The sequence below is a fragment of the Monodelphis domestica genome, chromosome 2 (assembly GCF_027887165.1).
Source record: "Monodelphis domestica isolate mMonDom1 chromosome 2, mMonDom1.pri, whole genome shotgun sequence".
Classification (NCBI taxonomy): domain Eukaryota; kingdom Metazoa; phylum Chordata; class Mammalia; order Didelphimorphia; family Didelphidae; genus Monodelphis; species Monodelphis domestica.
In genome coordinates this window covers 61,184,083-61,198,070 of record NC_077228.1, presented here as the reverse complement: position 1 = coordinate 61,198,070, position 13,988 = coordinate 61,184,083, and the positions used below count along the sequence as shown (strand labels likewise).

The following is a 13,988-nucleotide window of genomic DNA, read 5'->3' as shown; positions in this document are numbered from 1 at the left end:
ATTCTCCCTGACAAGTGGTCATCCAGATTCCACTTAAGAATCTCTAGCAAAAAAAAGCTCTCCCACTCTTGAGACTGAAATTTTGATTCCTCACACTCGACATTAAATAAGTCCTTTCACAAAATCCCAGCAAACAAGTTTTAGGCACAAATGCTCCCTTGAAAAGGCTCTAAGATTTAAACGTTTCTAACACAGGAGCTTTCTGCCACCCTTGAGTGGAAGCACGAGGAGGACCTGACTCGATTTAGGCCAAGCCCTAGTGGCAAAGTCCAGCAGGACCACCTTGGCCCCCCCCCCCCCCTCCTCTCTCTCTCCTCATCCATCCCTCTCTGTGGGAGCTCTACAAGTGCTTGGGCTTCCAGCTTTCTGATTTGCTGCCTGCCTACCGCCCCGCTCCTGTCACTCAGTGTCCTCACTGCCCCTCAGCCCCGGCTCCTCTCACGCACTTGGTTACTTAAGGATGAACTCTCGGCGGTGGCTCATGGGCAGCTTCAATGGACAGACATGTGATTTAGAAACTTCGGTTAGCACAGGAGGCTGGGAGAGGGGGAGGAAGGGGAGGAGTGGAGCCAGCTAGACGAAATCCTGGGCTTCACTTTCCCTGGCTGCGCTGCTGCTGCTGCCACCGAGATGGAGCTCCCCCAGCAGATGTAGGCAATGTGAGTTGAGGTTCATGTGGAGGCTGTGAAGGGGCTGACATTGGGGGAAGGCAGAAGGCAGAGAAAGTACTGTTCCTTTCCCAGGGAGCACAGTGGTAGCTTCCATTCAGAAGTCTGGCTGATTCATACACTGGGTGACTACTGAGCCAAGCCGAGAGCAGGGAAGGGGCAGCTCCCTCGGTGCCAGGTGCCTGAGACGATCGGCTCTGATTTCCCTGGCCCTGATCTGCTGAATCTTCCCACCCACCCCATTCTCCACTCATCTCTCCTTCACCTGGATGGGAAGTCAGGCAGAATGGACAGGATGTCGCTGGGGTGGATAGTTCTCTTCTGGGTAACAGGTAAGAAATGGATTCCACAATGATGTTTAACTTTTAAAGCCGAATTCCACTAGTGGTGTCTTGTGTAAGCAAACCCCCACCCCCACCCCGCCTCAATCTTCTCTTCTAATTGCCTGCGTTTGAATCTATTGGACACTCGGTTAGGAAATGGAGGAGGAGAAGAAGGGGGGAGGTAAGAAGCTGTATTAGGAGTGAGACAGAGGGAGATGCCGAATGAAATAGGAAGGTGTTTGACTCATGGATGATGCAGTTTTCTTTCGAATGTACATTCCCTCGTTTTTCTCCTTCCTCCCCATAGCAGCTCTGTCTTAATGTGAGTTTGGAATGCAATGAGTCCTGGCATGAACTCGACTGGGAAAGGAGGGCTCAGAAAAGACAGAAATTAGGGGACCCGAATTCCAGGAGCAAAAGCAATCCTTCATTCTTTCCTTAAGGAAATACTGAGACTCCGGCTATTTTCCCTATTATTCCTGACAGGGGAGCTGGAGGGAGAGTAAGCAGCAGAGAGGGGCAAGGGGAATGGAGTTCAGCACTGGTTTTCTCAGTCTTGGTGCAAGTTAGTGGGTCACAGTATTACAGAAGAAGGGGTCTCAGGTTCTGTACATCACCCTTCATGTTCAAATCCCCCACTTTTATTCTTCTGCCTTTTCCCAACTCAAAGATTGTACCAAGGGATTCAGAACAAAATCCATAATTACATATGGAAAAGCATTAGGCTAGGAAATTCAACAGCCTGTGCCCAAGTTCCTTATCCATAAAACCGAAGGAAGTTGAAGGAGCTGCTCTCTAGAAGGACCCTTTACCAGCTCTAATTGTGGGGTGGTAATGATGATGATGATGATGATGATGAAGTTGGTGGGCAAAGATTAGCTCCTTCTTGCTCACTGGGGCATCATGTTAAGATAAATTCTCTCTGTTTAAGCTCCTTGGGCCAGTGGGTTGCCCCCAAACTTTCTACTCGGGTTAGGAAGGAATCTTTTCCTAATTTGCTATGATTAATACATTTCCCTCTTCTCCTGACATGCCAGCAAAAGGGGGTGGGAGAAGTTCATCCAAAAGAAAAAATGTCCCAAGTTTGGCACTTCTTGGTGAGATGAAATCCAATCATATACCATAATGGCTGTCTGCGTAGGTCAGGGGCACCTGTCAGATAAGGACGGTGAGGAAGTCAAACTTGGAAAGATGACAAGAAGAGGTAGGCTGAGGCACCAGTTAAGTGAGGAAGTCATTAGAAGCAAGATAGAGAAAGCTGATATAGAGAGGAAGCCAAAAGGGGCACAAGAAAGTCAGGACAAGAAAGAAAGCTAGGAAATAGCCAGAGTAACTCAACAGTCAAGTAGATTCTATCTTGTTTGTGGAACAGAGGTCTTCTAGTCATATACAGGAATTGCTGTCTCCAGAGACCTTGAGAGTACTCCAGGGATTAGGAGAGAAAAGTCTAGGAAAAATACAAATAAATTTAAAGTACAAGTTAAAAACAAAGGCAAGCGAAAAAAGAGGGAAATAGCAGAAGAAAGAAAACATACTCTTTCAACTTCAGATAACTCTCTCAAACTTTTTCCAATTAAGTGGGTCCCTCCACTTGTTCCTTTGGCTGCCCTTGGGTACGGTAGCCAGCCTCATTAGCAGAGTTTGCCTCTTATTTTGGCTTTTCCTCTTTCCCCACTTCCCATGACATTTAAAAATGAATCATCTACTTTTCTAAGGGTTGCCTATACCCTGTCTCTAATCAGGGTCTTCCTGATTTAGAGCACTCTCTCCACCTTCAGTCCCCACCACCTACACCTTCACCTTCTCTGATCCACCTCTATTCCTTCCTTTGGCTATTCATAACATTTCAGAGGCTGAATCTATAATTTTTCCTCTTTAAATTCTCATTGCAGGAATCACACATTGGCTATAGGAGGAGGGGAGGAGGGAAGAAGAAGAACATGAATCATGTAACCATGGGAAAATGTTCTAAATTAATTAATTAAATAAAACTTTTTAAAGACAAAAAAAATGTTTTTAATTCTCACTGCAGTTAGCAACGGTATTGCTTAAAACCTCTAGAAGGAGGCTCTGAGGAAAGCTCTCCTCAGCCGGGTGGCACCAGGGATCTATGGGTCTTTTGAGGGAAATAGCCTATAAAATGGAATAATCCTATTTGTGAGTAGAGGAAGAATGACAACAATAGGTCAGAAGTAGGAGTACTTGTAGAGCTTGTGAGTGTGGAGTAAAGTTTAGAGAGAACAGAAATTCACCAAATACAACTATGATATTGGAAAGGGATTTAAAGGCCATCAATGAAACTAAGTGGCTCATATAAGGTTTTGTGGATGCTAATGAATAGTAGAAATAGGACTATAATCCAGGACTTCATCCTACTACCTCTGAATGTATAGGGTATCACACTTGTGTGTGTTGCGGGGGGGGGGGGAGCAGTGATGGGATGTTACTGGTTCAGAAGTTAGAAAATAGATAATTTTGGCATGAAGCTAGCAACAGGTTAGAAGGCCTATCTTGGGTGACAGATGTGTCTGGGGGGGGTATCTGGTTACTAATCATAAGAAAATCTATCATCTACCTTCATTCTTTCCATTCCACTGCATCACTTCATCCTATTACTCCACTGTCACTGGGTGTCTGTGCATGAAGTCCATGAGCTATCTCATCAGCCTAAGGAAAGTAGAGATGACTAGAATAGCATCTGGGGGGAGGAGAGGAGTAGGTAGAGTATGACATTGATTCAGACTCTAATTCTTCTCATTTAGAAACCAAGAGAGGAAAGGTAACGAATTTTAGTCCAGTCAAATCAATGCATCCTTTTTTTGAGGGGGTGTTAGAATGGGAAGCAAAGAGGAAAGGATAGATTTTTAAAATGAGGCAGTGCCAGAAATAAACACTCCCTCCTCTCTCTCTCCTTCTCCTTCTCCCTCCTGCCTCTCCTTCTCTTCTACCCCCTCTCTCTCCTCACCTCCCTCTTTGAGGTGAGCTGAGAAATTTCAAATCAGTACTCTAGTTTTTTACTTGGGTTTCAGCAACTAATTCTTTCTTCCATTGTGAAAAATCAGTGTTTCTGATATGTGTTTAGTCCCATGATTTACCATTGTAATTGTGATGCTTCCTGTGTTACAGCTATTATTTTTAAACAAAACAAAACAAAATGATCACCAGCTGCTATTATAGCAACAGGTGTTAATTGGGCAAGAAGAGAAGGGAGGTTTCATTGTCTTTGTTCCCCAATGTGGTGGCATTTCATGAAGGTAGAAGATGCTAGAAATCCTAGAGTAGTGCTGACACACTGGGAGCAGGCAGATGTTTTGTGCTTGTTGTATGTCCCTTTACATTCTCTTGGGTATCTGCTTGATTACAGTGTTAGCATTTCTTGTAGATTCACTCTGGATTAAGTGAGGAATAACATAGTTCCCTGGCATTTTGCTGCTAATCTCAATTTTCATTTGCCCTGTACCTTGTCTCTTCCCTCTTCTACTCCTTGCAATTTCTCTCTCTCCTAATCTTTCCCCCAAAGGGCCAACTTTCAAGATGCTCAGAGCAGCCTTCCTTCTTCTCATCCTTGCCTCCAATGTGAAACTCTTACAGTGGAGCCAAGAAGTATGGGCTACTTGTAGTGTTCCCATTACTCTTGACCAAGATACCTCTACTGGATGATTAGTTAATGTTAACTAATGGTTGGTTATTATGAGTAATGGCAAGGCTGGTAATTAATTGTGATGATCAGTGACCTAGAAATTGGAGCCTGAAAACAGCTGCCCTATGTTTCTTTGTGGACAAAAAGTCCACAGTGGATAGCCATCAAGTAGCACCAATTCTTCCCACCTCTTCCAGTTCAGTCAATGTGAAAACAAAATCACAAGCAGGGAAATGAGCTTTCTTGTTAAAGCAGACTCCCTAGTGTGACAAATGGAGTAACAGTCTGATGATTTGGTACAGAAGGTGGTATCAGTTCTTAAGGATTAAATTGGGTGCTATCAGGGAGTATCGAAGTGTGACAAGGACACCAGGAAAGAAAGCTTATGTCCTGAGGGAAGAAAAAATAACAAATATCTTGTATGACCAAATAATCATCTGGGACTCTTGCCAATCCTAACTTCCTTTCCCCTGCTCCAAGGCCTCACCCTTCTGGTCTTTTATTCCTTTCGTTATCTCCCTTCTAGTTCCTCTCACTCCCTAACAAGGACTATGAAGAAACCACATTTTAACAAAGAGCTATAAAGTTTGTAGCTTTTGTCAAAGTTTTGTCATGTGAATTATTGGCTTATCCTCACAAGAACCCTTATGAGTTAGGCAGGTAAGGCATCATGAGCTCCAATTTAGGGGAGGACGGGGCGTGTTGGAGGGTGCAGTGTTCTAGGCCTGGGATTTAGTTGATATAGAGAATTCCAGATATGGAAACTCCCTTCTTCTATGCAACTTGGAAACTAATTTTGTCAATTAAAGAAGAGGTTAAGGTAACTTGCCCAGAGTTACAGTATTCATCAGTTTGCCTTTCATTCTTATTTTACAGATGAGGAAAATGAAACTCATTGGTTAAGTGACATGTAGATGGTCAATCAACATTCATTTATTAAGTGCCTGATATGTACCAGGTACTAGCCAATGAAATTTTATTAAATGGAAATGGCAGCTGATAGGACTAAGATACTTTGTAAGTATCTGGCTCTAAAGATAAGGTAACATGTTCTCTAGCAAGGCTAGATAACACAAGAACTCCTTATTTTAAATTTATATTCATGGCATTGTTTCAAAGGCCTGAGGTGTCCTAGTTGGGGTAATGAGGCAAACTGCATAAAGTTCAGGAATTGGAAACCACTGAACTACTCAATCAAACTTCTTGTATTATTGATGTGGATTTTCCCTCCCGTGATAACAGATACCAATCTAACTATGTCTGCCAGCTGTATAGGACATCCTCTCATAAATTCACTATAGGATATCTACCCAATGTGCTGAGGATCTGCTTCATTTTCCCTTAAAGTTATCATACAAGGGGAAAGCCAGGTGGCTTTTTTGTCTGTCAGTTATTGCCACATGGCCAGTCCAATTTCTTTATTTATACAATTATTTGATGAACTTTTGGGTTTGTCTTTGAGGTTCCTTCTGTTCTGTTTTTTAGCCCACTCACTCACCTTACACCAGGAAAATGAAGTCTTGAGATGTGTGGAAACATATGAGTGATGCAAAGGCAAAACAGTAAGAGAAGAGAATGATTTGGGGGAGAAAGGAAGTGAGGTGACCCTAGGGCCAATTTCTAGAGGAGATGGGACTCTGAGCCCCAGGAATTGTGCTGGGGTATAGCATGGCTATAACAAGTGCATATTCTCTTGGATTGTATTCTCTTGTCTCCTTGGAAGAGAAAAACAAGACTCTTTGGGTGGCTCTGTGGGCCAAAGAACAATGATCAAAACGTTCTGCATCCTTTCCTTATCCTTTATGTTCTGATGGCCTTCTCAGAGGCATTGTGCTTTGATGTAGAAGGAACTGGGCTTCCCCAGTTAACTAACATCCTTCTTGGTCACTTCCTTCATGTCTTCAGTTGCCTAGGAAGCACAGGCAGGTGTTTTGCTGTACTGATAAAAAGCTATTGCTTGCAGATATTTTTCCTGGATGGATCATTGCACCAACCCTCACATCTCCCTAGCAGAAAGAAGTCTGACAACCTGTATTGGGATTTCTTCCAAATCAGTCCCTTGATTGTAGGCTAGACTCTGCTAGCACCATGTTGTTTGTACTAGAACTGGGACTGAGTCAGTTAGACTTCAGACTGAGCTCATAGTTATGAAGTAGGACAGGTGTATCAGCCAAAAAAGGAAATGTGTATCTGACTCTCCTCTGGGCACTAGTGGTATAGGGCAGTGATTGCAAACCTTTTAGAGATTGAGTGCCCAAACTGCAAGCCTTATACTACATGTGAGCCCCCCTTCTGTCACCCCCCACCTAACCCCAGACGGGAGGGAGGAAGCACTTCCATTGGGCTGCTGGGCAGAGGGGCAGGTGATGGTAGAAATGTTCTCAGGCATGCATGAAGAGGGGGAAGGAAGCAGCCCCCTCCAGTACGCATTCCATAGGCTCACCAATATAGGTATAGGATTAGGATGGTATTATACATGGAATAGTGGGGAGTTATAATACGTATATTTAAGAAATAAATAAGTTATAATATATACTCATTGTCAAAAATGGAGACCAGAATTATATTTTTAACAAAAATAGTAGATAAACTGACCAAGAAGGAGCACATTGTAGTTCAGGGGCAACAAACTCAAACAGAAACAGGGGCCACTAATACATAATGATCCCTAAATAAAACGTTATTTACACTTTGTTATATTTTTATGTATTTAGTCAAATATTTTCCAATTATATTTTAATCTAGTTTAGGCCCAGGCCCACCTAGGAGTGTGGCTATGTGTTTGACCATATATGGAAAGTTAACCTCATAAATAGTGAGACTTACATATTGGTTGTAGTCCTGCGAGTTCACGCCTCAGGGCTCTAGGCAAATTCTCTAAGACTTTTAAGTTGTAGGTAAGATTCTGACCTGTTTTGGTAGACGTGGTTATCTATCCTAATGAAATCACATGTTCAGTACTTATTCCCTTCACTTTCCCTCTCCAGACAGTGAACAACATGATTTGGGTCAATGAAGTATGGGTGCAATGACTAGATTTACAACTAGACATATTGCTACCTGTGTCTGAACTCTTTCAGACAACAACCAATTGTTCTACAAAACAGAACATGCCCTTAAAATGGGACTACTGGTTATCCTAACTCTGAAGAGGCTCAAAGGAGAACTTGGGGGATGCTTGAATTAAAAATGATCCCATTAAACATTCAGTATATCTTCTTCACTCATTTCTAAGGGAACAGCAGGCAGAATAATATTTCCTGAACCTGAAGGAATTCAAGCCAAGTTTTAGCTCTTTCTTTAATATTTTTCTGTAATGCTGTATAACATTTCCCAGAAAGCTTTGCTTCTACCCAAAAAGCCCTATAAGGTAACAGAAAGTGGCGTGGTTGGGGCAGGGAGGTGTTTGGGGAGGGTTGTTTAGCCTAGGCTTATGGACCAATTGTAGAAGAAAGCTTGGACTACTAAGACTAAGAACCATTTGTTTCCAAAAGACTTTTATGGAAACTGGGATGAAGTATTAGAAAATCAAAGCAAAAATGACTTTCTTAAAAAGGAGATATTTGGCAGACAAAGAAGTCATTAAGTGATATTGACTGAAAAAAACATCCTCGGAGCCTTAAGTTTTAAGGAGGGACCTGGGAATTGGCTGTTCTGAGAACTCCTTTCATTTTTGTAACTTAAATGATTAAAGGAGTACAGTACTAACTCTGAGATCTTGAAAGATTTGGCTGTGACCTTTTAGCAAGGCATTCTCTGTGTTTCTCTAAAATGGGACTGCTTACAGATCTTCCTCTTAGTGATGTGAGGAATAGCTAGTGCCTGATAAAAAAAAAGAAACTCACTTTCAAAATTTCAAAGTGCTAAAAATAAGAACAGCATTTCTATAGATATAGCCTTTATTTTTTTTCTCGCCAGGGCAGGGTGCCTCACATCTAGAACAGCTTTCCTTTCCATGGCAACAATGCAATGTCTTACTTTGCCAGACCTTGCCCTGTAGGCAAAGCCCTAACCTACCTACCAGGTGACTAGTTTACTGAAAAGTTTCCATTGGGGGGGGGGGGCACTCTCAGCCTTCTTATCATATTTTGATAGAAAATACATATGGATGGAAGGGAAGGGAAGGACGTTTGGCTTCTGGATCAGCCCAGCAATAAGATTTTTGGTTTTTTTAGTTCTGGGTCCTGCTTGATATGAATTCCAAGAGAGCAAAGTACCATGAGGGCTACAAGTAGAAGTCTTGGGCAGAGGATGGAGTAGTTCCAGAATGGTGGTAAGACAGTATAGCTAGAAGATGGAGGAATGGGAGGGAGGGAACAAACACTGATGAAGTACTCACTATGTGCCAGCACCTGGCTAAGCACTTGGCAAATATAATCTCAAAGAGGACTAGAGCACATCTTTGGGGGAAAAAGCAAAGGTTTGACGAAGTTCATAAGGAGAGACCATGGGTCCATGTGGACCTGTGTGGACTTTGCCTTGTGGGCAAGGGAGTCAGACACTGCTGTCCATAGAACTCTCAAAAGGAAGCCTCAAAAATCTGAATCCTACCTATTTTCAAGGCCCAAGATGTTCATATCAGCTTCTCATGATTTCCAACTCTTACGACTTATTACCTCTACAATTCATTTAGCAATCTAAATGTGGATCTTTTATCTTGTGGATCTCTTATCACTGAATTGAACTATTTCTGTTGTATTACTATCTAACCATTCATGTGTTTATTTTATGTTTTCCTGACTAGACTGTGAAGTACTTCATAGCTGGCACCTTCTTCACATCCCCTGATGTGCTAAGCACAACACCTTATATATTACAGGTGGTCAGGCAATTGTTAATTCATTGATTTATTCTCTCTCCCTACTACCTCCACTTTCCTCTTCTGTTTAGAGAAAGGAGACATACTGTCAAAGGTGGGCTATTAAATGTTTAACAACTGGCTCCCTGGGGATAAATAAATGCAAGATGTCCTTTTAAGTTAGAAATGCGTTATTGAGTTTTTCTCCATCCTTTTCCCAAGTTTAAACAATCAACAAAACAATAAATCAAGTTCAGATTTGTAATGTTTAAACTGGTTCCACCACACTCCTGCCACAGCCATTCTAAAAGGATTTGGATGGGATACTTAAGATAAAATGAAGCTAACCCCTTGCAAATTGTCTTTCAGAACTCTTAGTCCTGAAGAAATTTATTCCATAAAAGAAACTGTTGAAATCAAAAGAATACCCTCTTCCTTTATCTTGCATTTCAAGAAAATAGGCATTTCAGAACACAGAAGAACACTAGAAACAACCACTGCTCTACAGGGCCTTGTGCTATAACAGAGATAGGACAAATACAGAAATTGTGGTGGATGAAAGATGGAATAACTGAGGAAACAATAATTCGAGCTTCTGAGCATATAGATTTATTAAGCAATGTATACCAACTGCATAACAAATCAGGATTAGGCCTTCCTTAGCTTTAGCACTAGGCCCTGGATACAGAGAGAGAGAGATCGAGAGAGAGAGAGAGAGAGAGAGAGAGAGAGCGCTTTTTATGCATTAAAAACAAATAATCAAATAAGACCAATTAATTAAAAGAAAACAGTTAACCAGGACACAAAATTAGGTAATCTGATTTTTAACTGGAAAAAAGATTAAGGACTTTCCAATTTGGAAGGGGGAGAGTAAGCAGGTGTAATTCTCTGAAATCAGAAAAAGAGAGAGCATACTCCTCCCAACTGTCTCTATTCAATCAAAGGAAAATAAAAATAATAACTAATTGACCATAAGCTATAAGTTTTCCAACCTTGTAATTTTTCTGGTCTTCTTTCACTATATTATTGGTTGTTGAGGAGTGACAAAGAGGGACACTTCGGTATAGTGGTAGATTTTGACTGAGAAAGCAAGTAAAGAGCTTAGATATTTCATTTTTTCTCATTTCCTTCATTTATAAGGAATATATATATAAAAAGGAACATTGTCTATCTTAGTGCTCTGCAAGCCAGGTTTGATCTGTTTTTCTCTTCAGTTCACAAGAGCCAGTGACAATGGACTTAGAGCTATTTCTTGGAGATTAGTTTGGGACAAATCATACTTTTATAAAAATGAAATCAGTTTAGAAAGAGCATAAAAGGCAGGCTTGAAATGGAACAAAAATCATAACAGAGCAATGGAGGCAGCATAAGTTGTTTGTGCTAAATAGATAAAAGGCCTGTTTGAATGTTAGAACAGCTGGAAAGGCAGCACGACTGAACTATAAATGCAGATGGGAAGTAAAGCAGGTGTATCCACTGAGAAATTCCAGGAGATATATGTATACCTAGACACATGCATTTGTATATACGTGTATATACATATAACACTGTGTGTTTGTGTAACTACATAAATAAAACCAATTTATAGTTGTCCCTATATCACAGTTCACTTATCAGGGTTTCACTGTATGGCGGTTATATATATATATATATATATATATATATATATATATATATATATATATATATATATACACACACACACCCCAGAGTTACACTTATTGCGGCACACTATTGGCTGACAGAATGAAAGGCAACAAATCATAGCACTGTGTTCCGTATCCTGGATGCTGATTGGCTATAGGTTAATAAGAATGTGGAAAAGTTTATAGGAGAGTGGGAAGGGTTTGTAAAGCCTTAAAATATATATAAATGATAAAATAAATATAACTCTGCTTTGTTGCAGATTTTCACCTATTGCCGAGGCCTCTGGAATGTATCTCCCACAATAGATGAGGGATGACTGTATAGCCAAAATATTTAAGTAGCAAGGGAATGTAATTATGGCTGCTATTTAAGAGAAACACTTGTGTAGGTGAAAAGAAATACAGTAGAATTTTTGAGGTATGAAGCAGTGTGGCTGTGCTGGTCTGGAGTCCTTGGGGACATTTTGTCTTGCATGTATACTTGGACTCTGTGGGGACTTTCTCCCTGCAGTAGGGTAGGTCCTGTCCATTTCTTCTTAGCCCTTGTCCTGTGTCTGGGCTAGTATTACTAAAAAACTGCCTTGAAGTGCAGACAAAGCTTGCACTCTAAGGAGTAGCCCAATTTAAGTCTATGTTTGAATAATTATCAGAAGGTACTCAATAAGGATTCACTTTGGTATAGAGAGCTGTGGTATATAAAGTGGGGAGGGGGTTGGGAGTATAAGTATTATCTTCATTTTACAGAGGAGATAAATCTCGAAGAGGAGAAATGACTTGGGGTTAAAAAGCTAGTCAGGGTTGGAACCCAAGTTTCTCTGCTCTAGGTCTAATGCTGTTTACATTGTGCCTGCCTGAAAGAAGAGTGTTTTCTGAGGTCATGTCTGTTCTTTGAAAGGGGCCAGAAGGGGCATCCAATGACCTACTGACCTTTCTACTGGGTTTGGCACTGTTGACCACCCCCTCTAGAAACCATTTCCTCTCTGGGTGTTTGTGATTCTTCCCTCCTCTGGTTTTCCTCCCTTCAGTTTCTTCTCATTCTCTATTGCAAGAATATCCTTTACCTACCTGGTCTACACTACTGAGTGTACATCAGGGCTCTGTCTAAGCCCCTCTTCTCCCTCTGGATGCCCAGTGATCTCATCAGCTCCCACAAATTTCCTGCCTCTAGACTGTGTCTGTCTCCTGAGCTCCAGTTCTGTCTTTGGCTGTCTTTTGGGTAATTCCAATTGTGTGTTCTGAAAATGTCTCAAACTCAAGACGTATAAAAGAGAACTCCTATTTCCCCTCAAAAGTCACCTCCTAGGTGGTTCAGTGGAATGAGAGCCAGGCCTAAACACAGAAGGTCCTAGATTAAAATCTGGCCTAAGACACTTCCTAGCTGTGTGACTCTAGGTAAGTCACTTAACCCCTATTGCCTAGCCCTCACTGCTCTTCTGCCTTAGAATCAATACACAGTAAGAGTTTAGGGGAAAAAAGGAAGAAGATTGAGAAAAGGCCATTAGATCTGGTGATTCAAAGATCACTGGTAACCTTTGAAAGAGCAGTTTCAGTGGAAACATGATTGGAATTCAGTCTCAGAGAAGAAAGGAAATGAAGACACCTTCTCAAGACATTTTGCCAGAAAAGGGGGGATAGAGATGGGATGATAAATATTGGGAATGGACTGGCTAAGTGAGGGGTTAATGGGGAAGGCTTGAACATGTTTTTGGTTTTTTTAAACCCTTACCTCCTGTCTTGGAATCAGTACCACATATTGGTATTGATTCCAAGGCAGAAGAGTGGTAAGGGCTAGGCAATGGGGGTTAAGTGATTTGCCCAGGGTCACACAGCTGGGAAGTGTCTGAGGCCAGATTTGAACCCAGGACCTCCCATCTCTAGGCCTGACTCTCAATCCACTGAGCCACCCAGATATCCCCTTGACCATGTTTTTAAGCAGTAGCAAGTAGAACCTAAAGAGTCTGAAAATAAGTGATAGGGTGGAGATGGTGGAAGGCTCACTGCTGGAGAAAATGGAATGGAGTGAGATCACTTTCACACACACAGAGGGTTCTCCTTGGCAAGAAGGGCCACCTCCTCATATAAGATGAGGTGAAGGAGGAGGTGGTGGCAGAATAGAGTTGCAAGGTATGATATGAGAATGAGGAAGAAGGAGCTCTGCAAAAGGCCTCAATTTCCTCGGTGAAATATAAAGCATAATTCTCAGCTGAGAAAGTGGGGGGAAGAAGTTAAGGGGAAGTTTGAAAAAGCATGAAAAGACTTGGAAAAACTGCTGTGGTGAGTAGAAAACTGAATAAGTTAAGGAAGTATAAAAGGATTGCCATGCCACAAAGAGGGCCCATTTGAGACTATGTGTCATACATTTGTAGCACCAGCATGGTTTTATGATTTTCTCTAGTTACATTCATCAGCCCATGAGTAGGAGTGAAGGCAGTGGGAGTAATCCCAGGCTGAGGCTAGCTTGGCAGGACAAGATCTCTAAGAGAACAAGGGGGCAGAGAGAAGTGGCCAAAGTAGAGTTGACCTGGTTCACCAGGGGAAAAAGAGGATAATGTAGCTAGTGCTGGGTGGATAGCCTGGGAGAGAAGGAGGGGTTGAGGGGTCACTGGTTAGCAGGTGAGGACAAAGAACAGGAAGTACCAAGGCAGAGGGAGTGTGGCATACAACAGAGTGCAATCACAGAAGGGGATTTCAGACTACATGAACACAAAAGATTTGGGGTGCAAGATCAAGGGTATCCTGCCTTGTGTAGCTAGTGCGTGGGCCATGGGAAATGTGTCAGTTGAAGACCTGGGAGGTGAGTTCCTTTTGAGTGTCTCTATGGGGAGGAGTAAAAAACTGTGAGCCAGGCACAGAATTTGTTGAGGAAGGAAGAGGAGGGTCCTGGAGTACTGTAGATAATGGCTACCTGGATTT

The 13,988-nt window shown here is 41.9% G+C and overlaps 2 protein-coding genes across 10 annotated transcripts in view; one reads left to right on the top strand and one right to left on the bottom strand.

Moving 5' to 3' along the window:
* ILDR2 (immunoglobulin like domain containing receptor 2) overlaps positions 1-13,988 on the top strand; it is a 100,845-nt gene that overhangs the window by 7,408 nt on the left and 79,449 nt on the right. Inside the window, exon 1 of one of the 4 annotated variants that reach the window (XM_056815484.1) lies at positions 404-1,000. The exons of 1 other annotated variant lie outside the window; for it this stretch is intronic. In XM_056815484.1, the coding sequence (XP_056671462.1) occupies positions 955-1,000 (46 nt within the window). In that variant the 5' untranslated portion in view covers positions 404-954. Of the gene's footprint in view, positions 1-403; positions 1,001-13,988 lie in introns of those variants that run through there. 2 more of the 4 variants (XM_056815486.1, XM_056815485.1) reach the window with 2 other exon arrangements.
* MAEL (maelstrom spermatogenic transposon silencer) overlaps positions 1-13,988 on the bottom strand; it is an 82,853-nt gene that overhangs the window by 35,112 nt on the left and 33,753 nt on the right. The gene's annotated exons all lie outside the window — the stretch shown is intronic.